The sequence below is a fragment of the Uloborus diversus genome, chromosome 2 (genome assembly GCF_026930045.1).
Source record: "Uloborus diversus isolate 005 chromosome 2, Udiv.v.3.1, whole genome shotgun sequence".
NCBI classification, from domain to species: domain Eukaryota; kingdom Metazoa; phylum Arthropoda; class Arachnida; order Araneae; family Uloboridae; genus Uloborus; species Uloborus diversus.
The window spans coordinates 154,563,570-154,585,984 of record NC_072732.1 but is presented as its reverse complement, the minus strand read 5'-3'; the positions used below and the strand labels follow the sequence as shown (position 1 = coordinate 154,585,984).

General features: G+C 33.4%; 1 protein-coding gene across 1 annotated transcript in view; it reads left to right on the top strand.

The window, feature by feature from the left end:
* The window catches only part of LOC129216607 (uncharacterized PE-PGRS family protein PE_PGRS54-like), a 45,576-nt gene that overhangs the window by 9,091 nt on the left and 14,070 nt on the right, over window positions 1–22,415 (top strand). The window contains exons 5-6 of the mRNA XM_054850824.1: window positions 14,572–14,685; window positions 15,740–15,788. Coding sequence (XP_054706799.1) covers window positions 14,572–14,685; window positions 15,740–15,788 — 163 coding nt within the window. The remainder of the gene's footprint in view (window positions 1–14,571; window positions 14,686–15,739; window positions 15,789–22,415) is intronic.

Genomic DNA, 22,415 nt, shown 5'->3' with positions numbered 1-22,415 from the left:
AAAAAAAAAAAATCCTTGTAATTTTCGGTATTTTTGAAGGATTTTGTAATTACATATGAGACTGTTGATTAAGAATAATATTTATTTTTTTCGATCAGCTAACTGAAGTGATCGGTAGAATAACTCCTTTTATAAGTCAAGAATTCAAAAAAAAAAAAAAAAGCAACGGAAAGTTGTCCAAAATGGAAAAGCTAACATCTTGGCCTAAAGAAAAAAATAAAAATGTTTTAAGGATGATAAAACTTGAAACTAGTTTCTTCTTATAATAGGCTCCAGATTATCGGATTGCAATATGTTTACTTCAAAACAATAATTAGGATGAGGTAGACAATTATTTTTTTAGAAAATGGAGCAAGGTCGATTGGGAAATATTTAGGTATTCATTTAAAACAATGAATACTGTATCTAGCCTCTTTTAATCCCCCCCCCCCCCGAGATGCTATAGTAGCACTGAAAACCGAATATAGATGGTTTTTCTTTCTTTCTTTTTTTTGGTAACCCATATTCCTTTCCAACACTTGTTAACAGCTCGAGCTATGTTCAACTGATACCAGCTTCATCTTCTTTTTCTTTGACAGCTGCCCATTACTGAATTCTGAATATGAAACAAAGTGTGACGTAAAATAATTATTTCGAACTCTGTCTGTACTTAATGTGAAATATTTTACTAAATTTTTAAAATATTTTTTTTCATGCATCTTATTCCATAATTGTGTTATTATATTATTAAAATTTAATTTTTTGGAGCTTTTTTTCTAAGTACTAAGGAACTGCATAAAAAAAATCATTTGAGTTGAAATAAAATAATACCGTAAGAGCATTCTATCTTATATCTGTCTTAATATTTAAGCATAATTTAAGATGTTTCATTTATATTTTATGTCTTTTAAAATGTGGACGTCCCCCCCCCCCCCCGTTTTGAACAGCTATCGATATCCCCATTTAATCCGCCGGCGGCTTTTTTTTTAAGTGCTACTTCTTTTGATAGGATTTAGACAATTTATCTTTAAGTTTTTCAGAATTTACCTGAAATCTGGAAGAAACAATTCTATATTCCCAAAATCAAGATGACTTAGTTAAAGTCAATTCAGTAAAAAATGAAAATCGGTCAGAAAAGTTGAAAGTTTTTAACAAAATAATAAATCGTCAAACATGTCAAATAAGAGTAAACCCGGTAGGGCCAGTTCTAATCATTGAGAAATTATAAGTCCACATTTGGCCCGCCGTTTTTGTTGTAAACAATGCTACCCTTCTTGAAAATGCTTTGCCAGAAGACCGCACCACTTTTAACTGTAGATTTAAACATGCTCACATTCACAAAATAACTGCTTTTTATTTACATTACAATAAAAATAATCTATATTTTTGTTTGATAAGTGTCACACAAGTCTGAATATGCGAAGAAAGTTTCATACGCTGTAATACATCGTACTTTTGGCATGCTGTTTTGGTTCCTTCGATTTTAATAACATGTAAAAACGAAGAATCAGCGTTTCAAAATTTACTGGAAAATTTAAAAAAAATAATTAAAGAAATGTACGTCTAATTTAGCTTTAGCAACAGAAATTTCTATATTCCGGTGATTTTTGAAGTGATAATATTCAACTACCCGTAAAATCTAATATTAAATTACAAATTAAAAAAATTCAGACTTAAATGAATTGTATGACCGATCACATTTCAATCAAAACAAAATAAAATTTAGTTTATCTTTGTCCAATACATAGTTCTTGACTGTAACATAGAACCTGACAACGGGCCACAAAAATCAGCTTCAGGGGCCCAATACGACACGCAGACCGTAGACACGCAGACCGCTTAATTGACTAAGAACGCTCTAAAACTCAAAAGCATTGGTGATTACAAATTACATCCGAAAACACAAAAATATAAATGAAAAGACATACTTAAAAACTTCCGTTTTCCGTTGCCGGCATTCATGTCACAAAGTGGATCATCGCAACGCATCGTTCAGACTAGAGGCTTCTTTGAAATTCCAAGCGGAATACAAATGCGAACTGCTATCTTGATAAAGACTGCCATTCAGTTCTGGTCACAAGTTACGTAGTTCTTTACATTTGCACACCACTAAACTGAAAGAAATGATATTGCATTAGTGAATAAATTTAAATGAAGTAAATTCAGGCGACTAGAATGAAATTTATAGTTTAAATTTTTCCGAAATACCTAACCGCAACCATATCACCGGGCATAAATTCAAAATGAAATCAACTACAATTGTTTTTTTTTTTTTTCCGTGCGCTGGAGTGACAGGAACAAAATATTCGCTAGCAAATACCCCCCTTCTTGGCAAGCCAGCACACGCAAAAAATGAAATACTATAAGAAATGAATAAAAAATACATTATAGGCCATCCGATTGTGTGCACAAATTATAGCTTAAACATAATGGAATAATTAAAACATTTCAGAAAAAAAAAAAAAAAAAAAACTCTAGAAAAATATGTCATTGCAATTCAAGCTTTACGTAAATTTTCCCTGCAGAAAGGTTTTGTGAAACAATCAGCTAAATTATTTTTAGTTTCTCAACAAATTTTATTTCAAATTCATTTTTGTCAACCGAATTCCTTAGGAAATGGTACCCCACATTAATCTGCTTAGTTCTGCAATTTTCTATTGCAGAACTAGAAAAATCGATCGCAACTAGATTGTCACAGTGCAGAGTACTATTAATCAATCTAAAATTCTGAACTCTTTTCGTTGCCAATTAATTCATTTAAAATTTTTTTGATCCACATAACTTCCTTAGATTGTTCACTAATTGAAATATACTCCGCTTCCATCGTTGACAGTGCTGCGCATTTTTGTTTGAATGTACACCATATTATTCGTACCGTATCCAAAAACACTACAAGCGACCCCCCCCCCCCGGCATTGGAATCCGGTCGTCGTGATTTGAGGCGTAATCTGTATCAGAATAACAATGATTTATTCAATTTACAGACAAAATTTAGATTTTAGGCATCGTCAAACCCTTCGGTTGTCTCGCAAATCTCCTCCTTTAAATCCGCATATAGATACGCATTGCAAACATCTGCTTGGAAATGGACCCAATGTAGCTCATACACAAAAATTGAAAAGAAAGCCTCAACCAAAGGAAAGGAAATTACTGGAGAGAACACTTGCGAATAGTATCCCCCCCCCCCCATAGCTGGTAGTTGCCTAAAATAACCAGTCTGGCCTTGAAGCGCATTATTTCGTTCTTCTCATCTGTTCTGTTGCGTTTTGCCAATCTTCACTTTCTTGCGTTCTCAAACTTTGTTTCAAATTTGAAGGAATTACATCTTCGAAAATGTTAGCTTCTAGCTTACTTGAATTATCCCCCCTATATTCATCAGAATTTGATACTTTTCTTGAATCATCATCACAAGTAAAATCAAAATATTTTGGGTCATATTCAATGTTATTTTCTGAACAATAAACCTCGGCTTCGCGATTCGGACTTCAGAACCGTCGTATCAATATATACTTTGCCTTGGTATTTCTTTAACCCATTTAGTTCTCACAACATGCTATTTTATGATTTTCAGGATATTCTTCTTCTACTTCAGATTTACTCAGAAGTGAAATAAAACTGTATATCTCTGTTTCCCGTTCCTGTTTTTTTTTTTTCCCCGCCCAGAGTTTATTTTCATCGAATTAAACATTCAGAGTTTCTGTCACTTCGCTATTTTCGGGATCCCAAATTCTATAACCTTTCGTATGAAACGCGTATCCTACCATGACTACCTGTTTAGCTTTCATATCCAATTTGTTTATTTTCTGTTTTGGAATTCCAATATACGAAATACAGCCAAAAAACACGGAACTGTTAAATAGATGGCTTTCTTCCCTCAAATAGCTCGAAAAAGGTTTTGGTTTTTCTTTTTAAAACCGCTCTAGTCCGTAAGTAGTGGAAGCACATAGCTGCTTCGGCTCAAAACTGCTTAGGCAAACCCGATTCATTTAAAAGTGTCGTAATTCTATTCATTAATGTTGAGTTATAGTGTTCTATGACGCTACTTTGTTAACTGGAGGATTTGTTGGTTTTTTCGATTCTTATGCTTTAGTCGCTAAGGTAAATTTCAAACCGGGAGTTCAGAATTTCCTTCCCGCAAGTTTCTCTGTTCTTTTTCTGAAACCTGACAAAATATTCGAAAACCTCACTTTTTCGATAAATTGTCTATTATTGTGAAAATAATCCCCCTCCCCCTAAAGAACTCAACTGCTAAGGAACCCATTGCATTTAAATGTAAAAGATCTTCCCCGGCTTTGGCTTGAATCTCCGTTACAGGTTTAAACGAAATTCCTCGATTTTTCCATTTCACACGGACACTCTGACATATTTTTACTTTTTATATGCAGTGAAAGACAGTGAAGTACAGAATCACACTTTTCAGTATTTATAATATAGTTTTTTTCTTCGGCATAAACACGTTGACGCCAAACTTTAAGACTCAAAGGGTTCTTAAAGTTAAAATGTAAGGAAACTGACGAGTTCAAGGTTACAAGAGTTTCAAATTCTACTGTAGTTCTCGAGAATCTACTTTTCTGAATGAGCATGTCCTTCATGCTCATTCAGAAAAGTAGATGATGTCAAGCTATGACAAACAACGCATAATAATGTAAAATTTTTACTTTAAATTAAACTGTAATTTTGACGAGAAGGCAACACTGCCAGATCAGAAATGAAAAGGTGAAAATTATGAAATATAGCCAGGCACGGCCTGAACTTAACTATATTCGAAGGCGTATAATCTCAATTTGTCGAACAGAACTTACATACTTGCCGATTAATAAAATACTGGTGCATGCACACATTAAGTACAATATCTAATAAATTTTGAACATTCAAGAATTCAAAAATTGCAACATTACAATTGTCCCCAAATTTGCCGAATCGCCAGACAAAATTTTCCCTATGTGGCAATTTTGGGTAGGTCATAGAGACTTCCCGCGACCTCCCATCGAGAGCCTTTGAATATAGTTTCTAAAATTATTTTTAGGTTCACAAGTTTCAATGGTACTAGTGCATTTTTTTTTTTTTGAAGTAAAACTTGAATTTCCTACTGACGCAAATATAAAACTTTTAAAACACAAGAGTTTCGTGTTTGTATCTAAAAATGCTTATTTTTATTAGTTTTTTTTTTTTTTTTTTTGAGTGCTTCATTGATGATTTTTTTAATTATTGTTACTTTAGTTTTGTTCGATAAGTATGAAAGCTAGCTCCAGATTTCAGAGAATTTTGAGTCGTTCATACATCAGAGTATTGTATTTCCAGAGGGGCAAATTCTTCAACAAAAAATGTCAGTAAACTATATACTGTTTGCATGTCTCTCCGTTACGTTGCTATTTTATTGATTTACATTTTATTCATCGAATTATGTACAGGATATAAAAGTTACTTACGCTTTAGCGTAAAGTTTATCAATAAAATATTTAAATGCAAACTGTTAAGGAATTTAAAACTGAACATAAGAAAGAAAAAGAAAAAAAGAAGAAAGAAGTCAATCGCGATACGCTAAAAATTTACTAGAAAACATAAGAATTTAAATTTTAAGTACTCACATCCTATGTAACACAAAATATAATCGTAAACAAAGTCTAATGTTCTAATAACTTTAAATACGATCAAGAAAGGAATTGATTTATTTTTAAATCAAATTTGAATTTCAGAAAATGTTTAAAAACTATCATACGTGCAGTAAAATATTCAGGATCACAACAACTACTCGGACTTTTGCTATAAAGCAATCGCTACAACTTAGCAACTAAAAGAAACTGCAAAGTCAACATCAACGAATATTGGAATACGATTTATCAAAATACACACTATTATTTTACATACATTATCGATGATAAAGAAAACTACATTTTGAGGAAAAGGGAATGAATAATATAACTATTACTTACCTTTAACTTGAATTACAGCTGATCAGTCCTGTCTCAGCACACCTCCGAAAAATTATAACATGGCTATCGATGCCTCGAATTCATTCGTTTATCTTTCCGTATGAAAGGAAACACCTTTTGCGCAATTTAAAACAGTTTTACAGTTTTTCTCTGTTATTTAGCAAAGAACAGTATTAAATCGATATTGTCAATTTTACTGGTTAGCTTCTGAGTATCAAAACAGGTAAATAAACATGGCATTATGTGAAAGCGTTCTTTTTTAATTGAAACTAACCACAAAAGTTTACCCCAGCAGTCGGAACTTAACACTTTTATGATTCAGTAATTCAGTTGCCCTTTTGTTTGGGACAATTCAAGTTTTTCAACAAACCTTCATTGTTTTATTTTTCAGGTTAAAAGTGATAGTAGACGAAACATTTATTATGGAAGGGCTCGAGAAAGGTTCTCTATTATTCATCAATTTATATGCATACATTTTTATTCTTTCTCTATTGCCTTTCTTCAAGACGCACGAAAAGCTTAGCTTTTGTCAGATGTCTTTTCATCCATAAGCTCATTACTTTTTGCATTGAAAAAGGCGTTCCTTGTAACGCCGAAATACGTGTCTGCAGTAATCTGAAATTTACTTTTTTGACGTTTTTATTTCTTACTTTACATCCCCCTCTTCTTTTTTTCTTGTAAGACAATGTTTTTAAATATTCTGCTCTCATTTGTACTACTTCCACGTTTTCCTACAATACTGTCTATTTTGACAATCTGCAGCAAAAGTTTGCACAGAAAAATAATAAAGTTATAAATAGACCAGACTATTAATTTCATAAATTTTTATTTGTTCGGTTATTTTTGGGTTCACAAGTTTAAGTCTGGTGCATAAGTTGAAAACAAGCAAGGATATTATAAATTAGACTATAGCATGACAATTTGATGCTACTGACTGACTTCAAAGTCAGATTCAGATATAAAACGGGGGATATTTTTCAATTTCGATATTTTCCAGAGAAATCCCTAATTTCAGCTAGTTCCATTTCTATTTGCCTGAACTTTGCATCAAATAGCCTTAATGCACTATATTTTATAATATTTTGAGTCGTACTCATGATTGAAGCCGTAAAACCTAAAATTAATCGAAAAAGCTCAAAATTATGAAAATAATAATGTGTTCCAATTATAGCTTTATTATTTTTTTCGGCACATTCGGGAAAGCGTTTGCTGCGGATTATAAAAGTAAACATTGTAAAAAAACATAGGGTATAACTTAGAAGTAGTGCAAATGAGTACATAGTGTTTAAAAACATTCACTTACGTAAACAAATTCAAAAAATTGATGATATTTTTGTGAGACTTCGAGAATTGCATTTAAAAAAATACTTGCTGTCTCAAAAAGTAAAAATTGATAAATAATAGTACACAAACCTTTCCTTAGGCTATCCATAGTAAATTTTTCTTCTAATATAATTTTAACGCAAAAAATAAGATGTTGAAGGTTTATTGAAAAACTCGAATGTCGTAAACAAAGACATCCGAATCATCAAAGTGTTAAGTTCCGACTGCTAGCAAATTTTTATGGATAGTTCCAATGAAAAAATAACACTTCCACATAATGGTATGTTTATCCACCTGTTTTAAGACTTAAGGCAGGTTAATTGAAACTAACCACATTGCGACACCAATAAGCAAAATTGACATTTCGACTTTTGGCCAGCTTTTTGGCTCAAATACCCCTCTGTGCGAAACCAGCTCCGGGAGTTTAAACCCTTCGACTCCGACTCCAACTCTGACTCCGCAAGCACTATCAGAGTTGCAGACTTTGGGGGGAAAAGACCGACTACAATTTCGACTCTTAAAATTTTAAATCTTCGACTCCAGACTCCGGCTCTTGTACCTCAAATTAGTCCGACTCCGACTCCACAGGTCCTCCGATTACCATCAGGTCCCAGTTTTTCCGTATACTTATAATGTCAATTTAACTCGGGTGAAAATTTTGTTATTTACGAATTTCCCGCGTTTTACGTTTTGGTTACGAGTCATATGTGTACCTCAGAGGTACCGCAACTTTACAAGAGAGAAGGAAAACGTTTGTCTGGCGCAACCAAAGGATGGGATGCGCGTTCTTTTAACACTGGTTAATAATTACGAAGGATTTTTTTTAAAGAATTATTTTTACATGGCTCGATGCAAAATAAGTTTACAACACGAATTTTTTTGGAAGGAAGTATTAGCTTCTTCATTGGCTATTAAATACTGAATTCGTTAATGTTATTACATCTCTTTAAGCATCACTGGCAGGGAAAATTCCCACACCAAACTACTTACTCTATGTATCGCGTTGTTAGTGCATCAAATAACCACTCAGCCTAAATATTAAAGTTCATGAAATATAATGGTACCTTAGTTGCACCTTCATCTAAAGTTTGTGAAGTTAGGAAGAAAAAGAAAGTTTCTGATAAAAAAAAAAAAAAAAAAAGACTAAGATTCTCGATATGCTTGAACAACAAACTACAAAACGTCTACGGTAGTGCGACGGTAAGAGTATGAGTGAATATTCCATACGTAAAATTAAAAGTCAAAACAAAAGGATATCCGTAAAAGTTCAGAACTTAGTTTCAACATTGAAGCTTGCAGAGTCGAAGCAAAGTAAATATAATGAAAATGGAAGCTGCTCTTGTATTGTGCTTTAAAGAGATTAGGAAGAGGGGCTGTTGCCACAAATTGAAACGTTATAAGAGGAAGGGAGAAGCAACCGTATTTAAAAATGTATTAGATAAGAACAATGATCTGATCCTTAATAACCTCCTTTTTTTTACTCATAAATATTGTTACTGTATCTACTGTACAGTACTATTATACTGCAGCAGTTTATTATTACTACGTACTGTGTGTACCATGTTGTTTTATTTTATGTCTTTCCCTCCCGTTGATCATTCATTTTGTGCATCTTAAAGTATTTCATGTTGAATAAAAGTTTTTTATTTTTTAAATGCAGTAAAAGTTTAGTTCTTTATGTAAGAAACTGTAGTGCATAGTTGAGGAATGCGTTAAAGCAATTTGAAGGGTGTTCATAAGTGTCTAAGAGAATTTGGTATGCTTCTAAAACATTTGTATACACATATTTTTCCACAATAGTCCAGTCATTTGGTCGAAAAAAAAAGGGATTACCTGGAAAGTTTTCCGGGAGTTTTGAAAATTGGTAATTTTATAGATTTTGATGTGCTCTTTTCGAATTTCCACTTTGCCACCTCGTATCTTTGCCGCTCGCGCCGCCATATTGAAAAAATGGCGTCTAAAAGCGGTATTTTGATGATATCTCCGTTCTGACTTATTTTACGATAAAAGCATATTTTACAAAATTAAACTAGAGAAAATTTCCTACAATTTATGTCACAACAATTTTTTCGTAAAATAAATAGCTTCGGCGTACGAGCGCCGCAAAGTATTATTTAACACGCGTTATCGCAGAATATGTCGTTCCACACTACTTTGAGGTTTAGTCATAACACATCGAGGAAACGCAGAGTTCAATTAATAAGCATATAGTACAAACACAAATTCAATCGATTTACAAGTTAATTTACTAACTGCGTAAAAACTCACAATCCACAAATTAAAATTATTTTTGTAGTAGAAATGAGCGAGAGGAAAAAGGCAATACGGAAATCAAATTCCATTTCAGTTATTTCTTCCTATCTGCACTATAACACCGAAGTAGACTCTTCCAACCAGGCGCCACGTGGATTCCCCCCTCTCTCCCTTTCCGAAATTTCTACCGGTAGAACTCAATAAAATATTTTAATCTGCGTCATCAGTATACTTGTTACGAAAAAATTATTGAAAAAATGGCGTCTAAAAGCGGTATTTTGACGATACCTCCTTCTTGACTTATTTTACGACAAAAAAATCATATACAAAATTAATTTATTTAGGCATTATATATATTAATATACATACAAAATTAAACAAGAAAAATTTCCTACAATTTATATCATAAAGTTTTTTTTTTTTTTTTTTGCAAAATAAATAATTTATGCGTACGAGCGCCGAAAAGTGTTATTTAACAGCATTTTCGCGTAGATATTTTTGACCGACCAAGAGTTACTGGTTCACCGTCTTCAGTGTCAATTGAGACGTCATGCAATTTCTTTGACATCATCTGCGATGGGATCATCAAATACATCATGAGCTTCTTCGTTTTCTATTCTATTTCTATTTCTATTCAAGAGTCACAACTGACTTCAACTGTATTTTATGTCGAGGTCTGCATACTAGTGCCTTGCCTCCATTATTTTATATACCGATAGATGGCAGCACCATCACCGGATCGAACAGTTAATGAGAATTTAGAACTAGTCCAAGAGCTAATAGCTACCTGGTACTAGCACCCCCAGAGGTATCGTTTCACTTGGAGGACATTGAGACCACGAGCATATTTAACGTCGCCCAGTCCCCTTTAATGACGACGGTGGGTCTTCGACCAGCGGGGATCGAACCCGAGCCCCTCCGGCCCCGAGTCCAATGCCCTACCGATCAGGCTACCACGGCCCCCTCTTCGTTTTCTATTCCATCATTCGTTTGCTCGAAAACCGTCTCCGTTTCTTCCTCTTCAACGCTGTCATGTGATAAACTTTGCGAATTCTCACAATTACCACCTGTAGAATTAGACACATAACGGAGCATTTTAACCTGACTTTTCTGCATTCACAGGCTTTTTGACATTCTTTTTTGCATTTGCAAGAAATAAGTCTTAGTAAAGTTTGCGGAGCTGGAGGGTCAAGCGTCATAACAGGAATTAACCCATTCTTATTTCTATTCCACCCCCACTGCTCTGAGTTTTTTTCATTCCTACACCACTGCTGAATCTGATGATAAGATCGAAAAGAATGTTGTCTTGCTGCTGCTTCTATTGTAGGTAGCGACGAAATATTAAATTTACTTTTATATGCGGATTTTACAAAGCACTCATATCTGTGGGCGTTTAAAGTCATGTTTTTCTTGCTTTTTTTTACTTTTCAATTCACTGAAACCGTGTAAGTCAAGAAGGAAGTCTTCTCCAGCTTTAGCAATGATCTCTGGATCAGCATTTGGATTTTTAAATGCTTTAATAGACTCACTTAAATTTGGATTTTTTCTTAGTACGTTAATAAATTTCGTTTTTTCTTGATTGAAAAGGGCAAATGTTGTATCACAGCCACTAAAGGCATGCAAGAATAAAATATGATCTGCGGATGTCTTATCTATGATACTATCAATTGTATATTGTATATTGTATTGTTAGTTGTCCGTTGTATATTTGTTGCGAAATTTTTCCTTTTCCTGGTTTGAGCATATATATGTTTGATCGCTTAGACAGAGCTGTCAAAAGAATAAGATGTACATCTTCGCCTACAACAATTACGGAATCGAATGCTGAAGAAACACTTATCGTAGTATTGATTATTAAAGTGTCTGCATCTTATGTGGCTTGTTTGACCACAATATTTAAAAAAAAAAAAAAAAAAAAAACTTTATGATATAAATTGTAGGAAATTTTTCTTGTTTAATTTTGTATGTAAATTAATATATATAATGCATAAATTAATTTTGTATATGATTTTTTTGTTGCAAAATAAGTCAGAAAGGAGATATCGTCAAAATACCGCTTTTAGACGCAATTTTTTCAATAATTTTTCGTAACAAGTATACTGATGACGTAGACTAAATATTTTATTGAGTTCTACCGGTAGAAACTTCGGAAAGGGAGAGAGGGGGGAATCCACGTGGCGCCTGGTTGGAAGAGTCTATTTCGGTGTTTTATTGCAGATAGGAAGAAATAACTGAAATAGAATTTGGTTTCCGTATTGCCTTTTTCCTCTCGCTCATTTCTACCATAAAAAGAATTTTAATTTGTGAATTGTGAGTTTTTATGCAGTTAGTAAATTAACTTGTAAATCGATTGAATTTGTGTTTGTACTATATTAATTAAACTCGATGTGTTATGATAACTAAACGTCAAAGTAGTGTGGAACGACTTATTCTGCGATAACGCGTGTTAAATAATACTTTGAGGCGCTCGTAAGCCGAAGCTATTTATTTTACGAAACAATTGTTGTGACGTAAATTGTAGGAAATTTTCTCTAGTTTAATTTTGTAAAATATGTTTTTATCGTGAAATAAGTCAGAACGGAGATATCATCCAAATACCGCTTTCAGACGCCATTTTTTCAATATGGCGGCGCGAGCGGCAAAGATACGAGGTGGCAAAGTGGAAATTCGAAAAGATCACATCAAAATTTATAAAATTACCAATTTTCAAAACTCCCAGAAAACTTTCCAGGTAAAAGTTCGAGATGACTGGACTACAACGCGAAATTTCGACTTACGCGAGGAATCTTGGAACGCATCCCTCGCGTAAGTCGGGACTCGACTACAATGCACTTAATAAACGGAAAATCGCAATTTTTATATTTACGTTAGTCTGGCTTTACAGATAAGTACAGATATTATCTCTTGAACGAAATTTCTCATGCATTTCCCATATCTATTGAACAACATTCCTTCTCAAATCTAAACGAGATTACATTATAAAGTGAAGGAAATTCTAATTTTTTTATCCAGCCAAGTAATCCTAGCCTGAAAAGCATTTAAACTTTCCAAAGCATGTTTAAAACTTGTTTATTTATTTACTCAGCAATCAAACTTGCTTATTGTTGTCACTTTACCCAAAACCTCACGTTTCTCAAGATGCCTATCCTTTTTGTGACTGATAAATTGAGAGTCACGTGATCTATCATTCACTTTGTGATTAGCAGATAGCTGAATTACGGAAGAGAGTGTGCAAGATGATTCTTTAAATCATATCCAACTTAAGAATTTCTTGTATCAAATTTACTTCAAAGAATTTATTTATATTTTTGATTTTAAAATTGGTCTGTTTTAAAATCACAATTCCATTTTTGTACTACCATTTATTTAACAGGACCTTTGATCTTTATCTTTATCTTTACTAATAATAAAGCTGAATGTCCCTCTGTCTGTCCGGATCCCTGTCTGTCAGGATCTCTGTGACTCGCATAGCGCCTAGGCCGTTCGGCCGATTGTCATGAAATTTGGCACAAAGTTTGTAGCATGGGGGTGTGCACCTCGAAGCGATTTTTTGAAAATTCGATGTGGTTCTTTTTCCAATCCAATTTTAAGAACAAAAATATCATAAGATGGACGAGTAAATTACGAAATTATCATAACGTGGAACCGTAACATGGGTACAAGCCAATTGGCGAGAAAATTCACCATACATTATTTGTAAATATACAGGCGAACCAAAAGATCTTTTAATTTTCTATTACGGGCAAAGATATTCCGTGCGGGTATCACTAGATTTCAATATTACTATTGCGCACAATTCTTACTTTTTAATGATTTATTCACGTGTTATGGCATACCGTCGTGGAGAAGTAAATAGCAGTATCTGCAGAAATAAGTTTTAAAGATATTTCAAGAAACGCGTTTGGATTCAATACTAACGATAGAAAATTGTTGGAATTCGATGTTTTTTTCGCTATTTTTTTTTTTAATTTATTTATAGCGGAAACCTAATAAGCAAGCTTGTACAGTAAAGCTTTAGGAAAAATAGATGAAAAAAATACAAAAGGATGAAAAATGAAAAAAAAAAAAAAATTGCTGTTAACGCCCTTTACCTGCCCACGGCAGCATAAGGACCATTCCACCGTCATGCGCGGGACAAAAATATACGCTCCAATTTCATTAACATTTCGTCATATCTCTTAATATTTTGATGAAACAGGGGTAAGCAATTTTTTTTATCTTTACATTTGATACAAAGATACTCTTGGCACAATTATATTTTTATTAAAAAATTTGTTATTCAAAATAAAATTTATTTACATGCGTCACGTGCGGGACATCCAAAGTCAACCTCTGGTAACTTGCTTATGAATAAACTAATATTTTTGCTCTATTAATACAGCAATGACGAAACAAATAGTAGATTTTGAAAGCTATGGTTCCAACGTAAAGGAAACATAGCTCATTAGTTTAGAAATAATTATTTAAACCATTGAAAGAAAAATATGTATATGCCCATTCCATTGAAAATGGTCATTTTGTCCGCAAGTGACGGTTCCTAAAGAAATAATTTTTGAAGAAAGTTTTTGCTTAAGAAGTCACACATGCGTTTGTGATATCTTAAGCAACAAAATTTTGTTCATCATCCTTTTAAATTATTATTTTTTATAAAATATACGAAGCGTCACGTGCGGGACAAAATTACCGTTTACCGTGGAATGGCCCATAACTTCTAAAATATACGCTTTAGTACACATGCATTTCTCTTGTATAAAATTTAGTGTGAATAAGAAAAGATGAAAATATAGACTGAAGCTTTGCAAAATTCCAACTTTTAAAAACATAGAGAGACTGTAGAGCACAAAAACACCAAAAAAAAGAAAGAAAAGAAAAGAAAGAAAGAAAGAAAGAAAGAAGAAGAAAAGAAAAAGTGTTTTAAAAGGGAAAAAATATTTTACAACCTGGCTCTGCAATTCTTGACAGTAAATATTTTAATTTGTCAGAAGCAGATTAATTTGTAAACTCAAATTTAGTGCATCTAAGTATACATGTCAAGCCATGGTTTTATAAATAACTTTAAGAAGTTTCATGTTTCTCTTTTCAGTCGCAAAGGCAGCCATGTTATACCACTTACTTCAACAGAGAGACTAAAGAGGAATTGTTCGAAGAAGATGACGATGGTGCGAGCTGCTATGATTCCGATGACGAAGCTGAAGGGGTGAATATTGATTTTTTTAGAAGATAATTTACAGGGAAATTCTCATTTGGAGATGAAACACAAAACGAAACTTTTAACTGTTCACTCATTATCTTAACATTTCCTTTGTTATCATTATCATAACGAACACAGTGAGAAATATGAAACGAAGTTTTATGTTTATGACGATTATTTTAACAAATGTATTAATTATTATAAATGAACTCTGTTATGATTAAAAATACACAAGTGACCACTAGCGACAGGCTTAGGGACTAAGTAAGCCGGTCCTAGTCCATTTATCACTCCCCAACGAAAAAACAAGAGTCCTCTTAAAGCTGTCTGTGTGCGTGTCTGTGTTACTGTAACCCTATCTCCACTGGACTGTCAACGTTTCCCAGGTCGATGCAGATATCGTTGTATACAGGATATCCAGAGGTAGCCATTCCATCCTGGCACATCCTTCTAAACTTACTGGTGCCGAAGATTTGAATTGAAAACTATATATACCGTTAACATCCTCAACTGTTATGCCTGTAACTTCAAATTTGGTGACAGTTATCTGGTTTAGTCGAAAAATTTGGCGAGGAACTACTTGCACAGTAGCCAAATTTGGCAAAATTAATATCGCGAAGTGACTGGTGACAAAGGACGGAACCCCTTTTTTATACCACCAAAGACAGGGTTTGTGCCCAGTCGCCACTAGTATTGAGGAGGGAGCGAAGCCCCAAACTACATCACCAAAGGCGGTGAACAAGGCTATCCAGCCAACGCAGGTGGCAAACGAGGGATGGCGAGCAAAGGGAGCAGAGTTCGGAGCCCTCTAGTAAGTTACTATCTTTCTTATGATAAGGAGACCAAAACTGAACAGCATACTCCAAAGAAGTCTTACTGAGCTTCAGTATAAACGTAGAAGAACTCCCTTAGAATTTTCTGAAATAGATCTACGTAATTATTTTTATATTATTACTTATGCTTGTCTGTTTCTCACTGAGCAGCCCAAGATGCTGTTATTAATAAAATGAACATTTTGCGAAATGAAATCAAGTTATATTTTATTTTATTTTATTTTCAGGTTTGTGAATCAGGTGTATGCATGACATATGAAGATGATGAATCAGAAGGTATTTAAGCATTTTTATTCGGTATACACCTTTGATGTCTTTCATATAAATTATCTTGTCCCAATTTATGATTTCAAATACGTTTATGATTTTATTATTTCTTGCACTTATTACTTTTAAGTATTTGTTTTGCTTAGTAACATTATTTTGTGTTTTCTATTAAGTTTTACGGATTTTTTAAAAATATTCGAGGACCGGTGATGTTTTTTTTTCTTTTCGTTTTCTTTCAATATTTTTTTTCTTTGACAAAAAAAAAAGAAAAAAAAAAAAAAGAAAAAAAAAAAGAAAAGAAAAACTTTTTATTTTCGTTTTTTGAAAGAAAATAAAACATTCGAAAACCATTTAACAATTGTGACAAGATTTTGGAAACGGATAAGGTTATTTTTTTTTAAAAACTTTTTATTTTTTATAGAAAGGATGTGTTTAGGGACGAGTAAACGAGTAAAAATCTCCGAGGACTGATATCAGATTTTTCTGTGTGCAGGTGCCGGTCCGCTGGGTGAAAATCGCTGCTATAGGGTCCAAACAAACTTGAACTAAATTTCACGGCTTGTTGTGTATAGCAAAATGGTCGTTTTGTACGTTTGAAAAATTGCTTTCGTGATCTCTAGAAATATGGGCTGTTTCAAAATGAATAGCGAGGTTTTAACATCTTATAATATTTATTACAACAAACTTACAGCCACAAGTCATATATCAAATGAAAGAGAAACTCAAACAGTTTTACATAATGGCCTACAAGTGTTCAATGTGAGCACCACTCGTCACTCGGCACACGTCAAGACGATATGCGAGTTCTTCCCAAACTTTGATGAGTGTCTCATTAGTAATTGCTGCAACAGCTGTTTCAATCCTGTTCCTTAATTCGGGAAGGTCGGCTGGCATTGGAGGCACATACACACGGTCCTTAATAAATCCTCAAAGATAAAAATCACACGGCGTTAGGTCGGGTGACCGTGGAGGCCATGGGAAACAAGCCCTGTCATTAGGCCCCTTACGGCCAATCCAGCGGTCGGGTACAGTTAGGTTAAGCCAATCGCGTACCTCATTATGCCAGTGAGGCGGTGCACCATCTTGCTGAAAGATGAAGTTTTCTGTAAAACACAAAACGCTTTCTGTTCTTTAGTCGCCATCTTTGCTACAAGCGCTTTCTAGCGGATTGCAGCAGAAACATTCCACGCGCATGCGCACTGATGCCAACAAACAAAAAAACTGAGTTTCTCTTTCATTTGTTGTATCACTTGTGGCTGTAAGTTTGGTGTAATAAATATTATAACATGTTAAAACCCCGCTATTCATTTTGAAACACCCTGTATTTTGCTCCTTAGCTCGGGGCTTGGATTGAGTTGAGTCATGTCCTTTCACTAAATTAGACATTTATGTATTTGCTATTCTAATTAATTGAGAAAATTGGGATAAGAGCAATCTGATGCAGAAAAAAAGCTCTTTTGAATGACATAGGATGTTAAAGGATTTGGGAAATTTTATATCCCCTTAATAGGCAATATACGTTAAATTTGAGCTCAAAAATGAATAACGAAAACGTTTAATTCAGAATAGGGAAGTTGCAACCTATTAAATGTTCATATTTTGGCTATTGGATATTGTTAATTGACCCTCAAAACTAAAAAATTCATCATCGCTGAATTTTAAAACACTGTGGTTGATTTTTAATGAATTTTTAAAAATCCACGCGCAAAAGTGCGCTCTTCTGAAACGTCACGAGCCTACGTCACAGGGCGCCAATGGGCAGCCTTCCGCCGAAGATCCCTTGTTTTCGCTAGGGACATTTTGAGCGCGCTGATATTTTTATTTTTTAGAAATTCAATAATCCTTTTGAACACACAATGGAGACCGGATTCGTTAAAGCACAATCTAAATAATCATCCTCATGTAACATCAATGATGATATTCAAATATTTCCGAGAGAATGAGAGGTTTAATGTTCCAGAAACGCAAGGAGTTAAATGCGAGGAGATAAGCCTTTTACGTTTCGTCTTCGAAGTAGAATGCGTGACCTTCGGCTTCTCCCCTATCGGAAGAGCGCATGACGTCACTTCCTATGCCATTTGACGTCACAAGCGCTTGAACTTTAAAAATTAATTTAAAAAAAAAACTACTTATCGTATCGCAAAAATTTTTTCACCTATGATGTTCATACATGTTATTCTATCATACAAAAAAAATTGAGAAATCGAAAACTTCCCTATTTAAATTTAAAAAAAAAAAAGAAAGAAAAAGAAAGGAAAAAAAAACAAGTGAAAATCCCTGGGGATTGAAATAATTTTGTACAAAATTTAAAGGCTGTGTGCAATGGGGTTTTCTGAACGCAGGGCCACCAAAAATATCCTTTCGCAACTTCTTTGACGTAACTTTTTTAAATAGTCGGACCTCCATATAGTCTATGGGCCGAGCGCAAATATCGTTCAAGTTCGTTTACCAATCTTAGGGACTACGTGAACTTGCTTGAAATCTATTATTAATGATGAAATCAATAGAAAAATACAATGTTCACACGCTGGAACTGTCTCATTAAGTTTTAATTAGTAATTGAAATAGGAACTATGTTCCGTGAACTGTTAGCACTTACACAAAACAATTTGTCTCTAGATGGCGCTATTAAACACAATATTTATAATCTAAAAATTTAATAAACAGTTTTTCAACCGAAATTTTACTGTTTTACTCAATTTTTCGTTGCTAAATATATTAATACGTTTTAAATTACTTACTTTTGTTCAGTAATTTTGTAATTAAAAGGAAATCAAAACTTGTATTAATCCGCAGCTCTGAATGATCTTAATCTCAAGATTTCGTTTATTACACTAGATCCAGCGCACATAGACACTGTTAAGTACAAAAAATTAGAAGGCACTTTACTTCACAAAAAAGGTATTAAATAAATCACCGAATAGCAATAATTGACCTACAAAATCTTAAGAACATAAACAACTCTAACAGATGCCAATACATGCTTAAAAAATATTATAAAATTAAACATTAGCAGACGATAAATTAAAAATTAAAAAGTATATTTCACTTTCATATCACGATGTTTTACCTTTTCGGAATTCCGCCGCTCGAATACGCTACCTTGCGGTGATTTACAAAACTGCCGATGAAACTAAAACATTGCCACGTTGCGTTCCACGTTTGTCTGTTGACGTAAACACAGGCAGTTCGTTCTGAGTATTTATTAACGCAATCGATGAGTCTTAGTTTGCTTTCAGCTACAGAAATTAATTCGTCCCTTAGTAGTATTCTCTAGCTTCTCAAAATAATGTTAGATTTCCTTATTTCCTTCTAAAATATGAGTTGATTGAAAATGGTGAAAGCGGAAACTGGATTAACAAACTTGGATAACGTTATACAAGGTAAAAAAATTTATTGTTTTGTATGAATTTGTAAGAATATGAGCGTCTTTAAATCTTAAATTAATTTAACTAACCATCTTTTACAGCAGCATTTAGTTGGAATGGACGGTATGCAAAATATTTTCTTGAATATATTATCGTAGAACAAAATGGAAAAATGTTTCACCGAGAAAGAATTTACTTTATTCCTTTTATTCTCAGCTGAAAGGTTTCGCCAAATTTGTTTAGGGTTATAGTTTTAGTATTGTGCGAGCAAAGTAGCTTTGGCGAAATTTCGCGTTTTTAGTTAAACCATTTTTAATTTTTATCATGAGTGGAATAAAATTGTAGTAAGATTACAGAATTCGATAAGTAAAAAGAAATAATGTCAATCAACTGAAAAGAAAACTACCACCATATATCCGTAAGAATTCTGTAGATGATTTGCATAACTTGACATAATTAAATCGTAACTCAGAAATTAGAAAAATCGAAACAGAAAAATTTTAAATTAACCGATTCGGGAATTCGAGAGAAATAACTCAGCAACAAATGCAAAACAGTAAGCGCTAGCCAAGCAAGGCAAAGAAGTATCATCTTCTTTCGATAATAATTTGTAATGTCATATTGAATTTTTTAGAATTAATTGTTGTTCTTGTCAGGCCACAATTATTATTTAGTTTTATCAAGAACTGATAAATATCGAATTCAACATCGTGGAAATAGCTGCTTAGAACTACGAACTACGTAGTTTGCATTAATCTTTGACGTTTAGTAATGCTTCTTGAATTCTCATTTCTTTCTACGTGGGCCAGAATATCCACAAGACTTTGAAAATTAATTTAAAAAGAATAAAGCGAAAAATATCATACATACGAACAAAAATCACAACACTTTTAGCATTTTCTTCGTTACCACATGTGTTTGTTTTAGTTTTTAAGTCGGCCATTAGACAGTGACTGCAGTGCCCCCTATAGTTCGTTGGAGTTGCGATTTCCTTTTTTAATAATATTGTTTTTTGATTACAGACGATATTTTGAGTTCATTTTTAGCCTACTTTCTCGTCAAAGTAAAATAAAATTTAAAAATAACTTGAGCTCTGAAATTCTGAGTTCATTTTTTGTGTTTCGCAATCACGAGTTGCGACAGGACATTACTCATTGGAGTTATTGTTTCTAGAAACGGTTCCTGTACCCCCAAGCCTGACTCTCTCTCCTGGGCGGTTACGTGTGTATAGTTGTGAGTGTGCGTAGACCTGTGTGTACGCTTGTAGGCGTGTGTATATATGTATAAACGTGTGCGAGTGTGTGACTAGGACATGGACGCCACCGTCCAGGAGAAGCGGGTTCTGGGGGACACTGCACAGGACCGGAGCGAACTTAAAGGCGGATTTGTTTAAGAAAAACTTTTTTGGAAAACGCTCTTAATGAAGAACATTTTTACAAATTTTTTTATTTTTTTAAATTAGCCATTTTAGAGCCATTTTTTTACAGTTAAATTTTTTTTTAACATTAACGACAACGCGAAAAATTATTTTATGTCACCAAAAATTGAAAAAATGGAGTATGTTCTGAATACATTCTCAGCTTTTGGTGACGAAGAAATAGAAAAGAAAGTTATTAATCAATATAGAAATACCATATCTCGTAGACTTAAACATTGACGAAAGTCAGATAAATATGACTGAATCAAAATGAAATGAATTTAAAGCGCAAATGTTTTTACCGAGGCTGCGGAGCTGGAGTGAAAAAGAACCAATTCCTGACTCTGACTCATATCTTACCTCTTGTTTGTGCACTAACTATCAAGCAAATATTCATTGCTAATGCTTGAATAACTTAATCCATTGGTGAATAACTATTTTTTACCTACGGGCCACAACTAACATTAATAGGAATCTCGTGGACCAGAAAAAATATCAAATTTATTTATATGATTTAAGTTTTTCTAGATAGCATGGACAATTACAAACCAATTGCTGTTATTATTACTACATGCTTATTTTATTGCATCTGTATTTCAGAAATCAATTTATGACAACTTGACTTCAAAATTCATAACACCGAAAGAAGATTACTGGTAGTTTTGTAAGGTTTTATAATATATTTTTTGATTTTTAATACTGAATACTACGACGGGCACATGGGTCAGCTTCAAGGGGCAAATTTGATCCGCGGGCTGTAGTTTGAGCACCACTGATTCAATCAATGCTCCCAGTTCATCAGAACGTTGGGTGGACTATAAATGCGGGCAGTATTGAAATACAAAGGAGGACTATGCCCATTGCATCAGATATAATGTTCAAAAACTAGACTCCTGTGCATGCCCGAAAACTCGGTGTTCTTCGAAGAGATGTATTACTTGCAGGACGTAAAATTGTTCATGCACATAATTTTTCTCTAATGACTGTAGCTGTATAAACTCTCAAGAGGAAAATAACTCTATACGCAAAAACAGGATAGATGAATTCAGTAATAATGACGATTATACTTCAGAATGAAGAGTTTGCTTCTTGAAAAAAAACAGTTTTTTTATGTTCATGCATAATGTTTTTAACGTACATGCATAATTTTTTAAATGTATGTGTATAATATATTTTATGTATTTAAAATTTTTCTACCTCTTGCTTGTCAGTTTCACTCCTTTTCGTGTATCTCTAATGGTCTGTAAAAAAATTATGAGACACTATTTTTTTGTGAACATTGGGTTTTTTTCATCTGTAGACACTAAGGATACAGAAAAATATCACTTTTTGTAGTTCCCGAAGTTGGCAAACGAAACTATGTTTTTAAGCATCTTTTATGCCTTCGTCCCACAGCCTAATATATCGAAGTAGCAAATTGCCGGAAAAAAATTCGATATATAGAAATTTCGATTTATAGAAACGATCTTATTTTATCCTAAAAATCTCCCAAAACATTAAAATTAAAGCTAATTTTCATGTATGAAACCTAATTTCTAATTTATACGAGCATCAGATTAAATGAAAGTTAATAATTAAAAAAATAACAGAAATTACATTTTTGCGCCTTCATACATCTTCATTCTGCGGCAATTCAACTTGATCCGTAACATTAGGGGATTTTCGTTTTGACAAATCGAGAGAAAAGTAAAAAAGTAATCTACTTAACTTGAATGATTTTTACTGCAGCTGAAACGACTAGGAACGATAATCAACATACAAAAGGAATTACTTGAAACTGTACAATGTTACTGGTTACAACTAAGATAGTTGAAATAAATTGAGGGAATTTAAGAATTCTATAACGAAAAA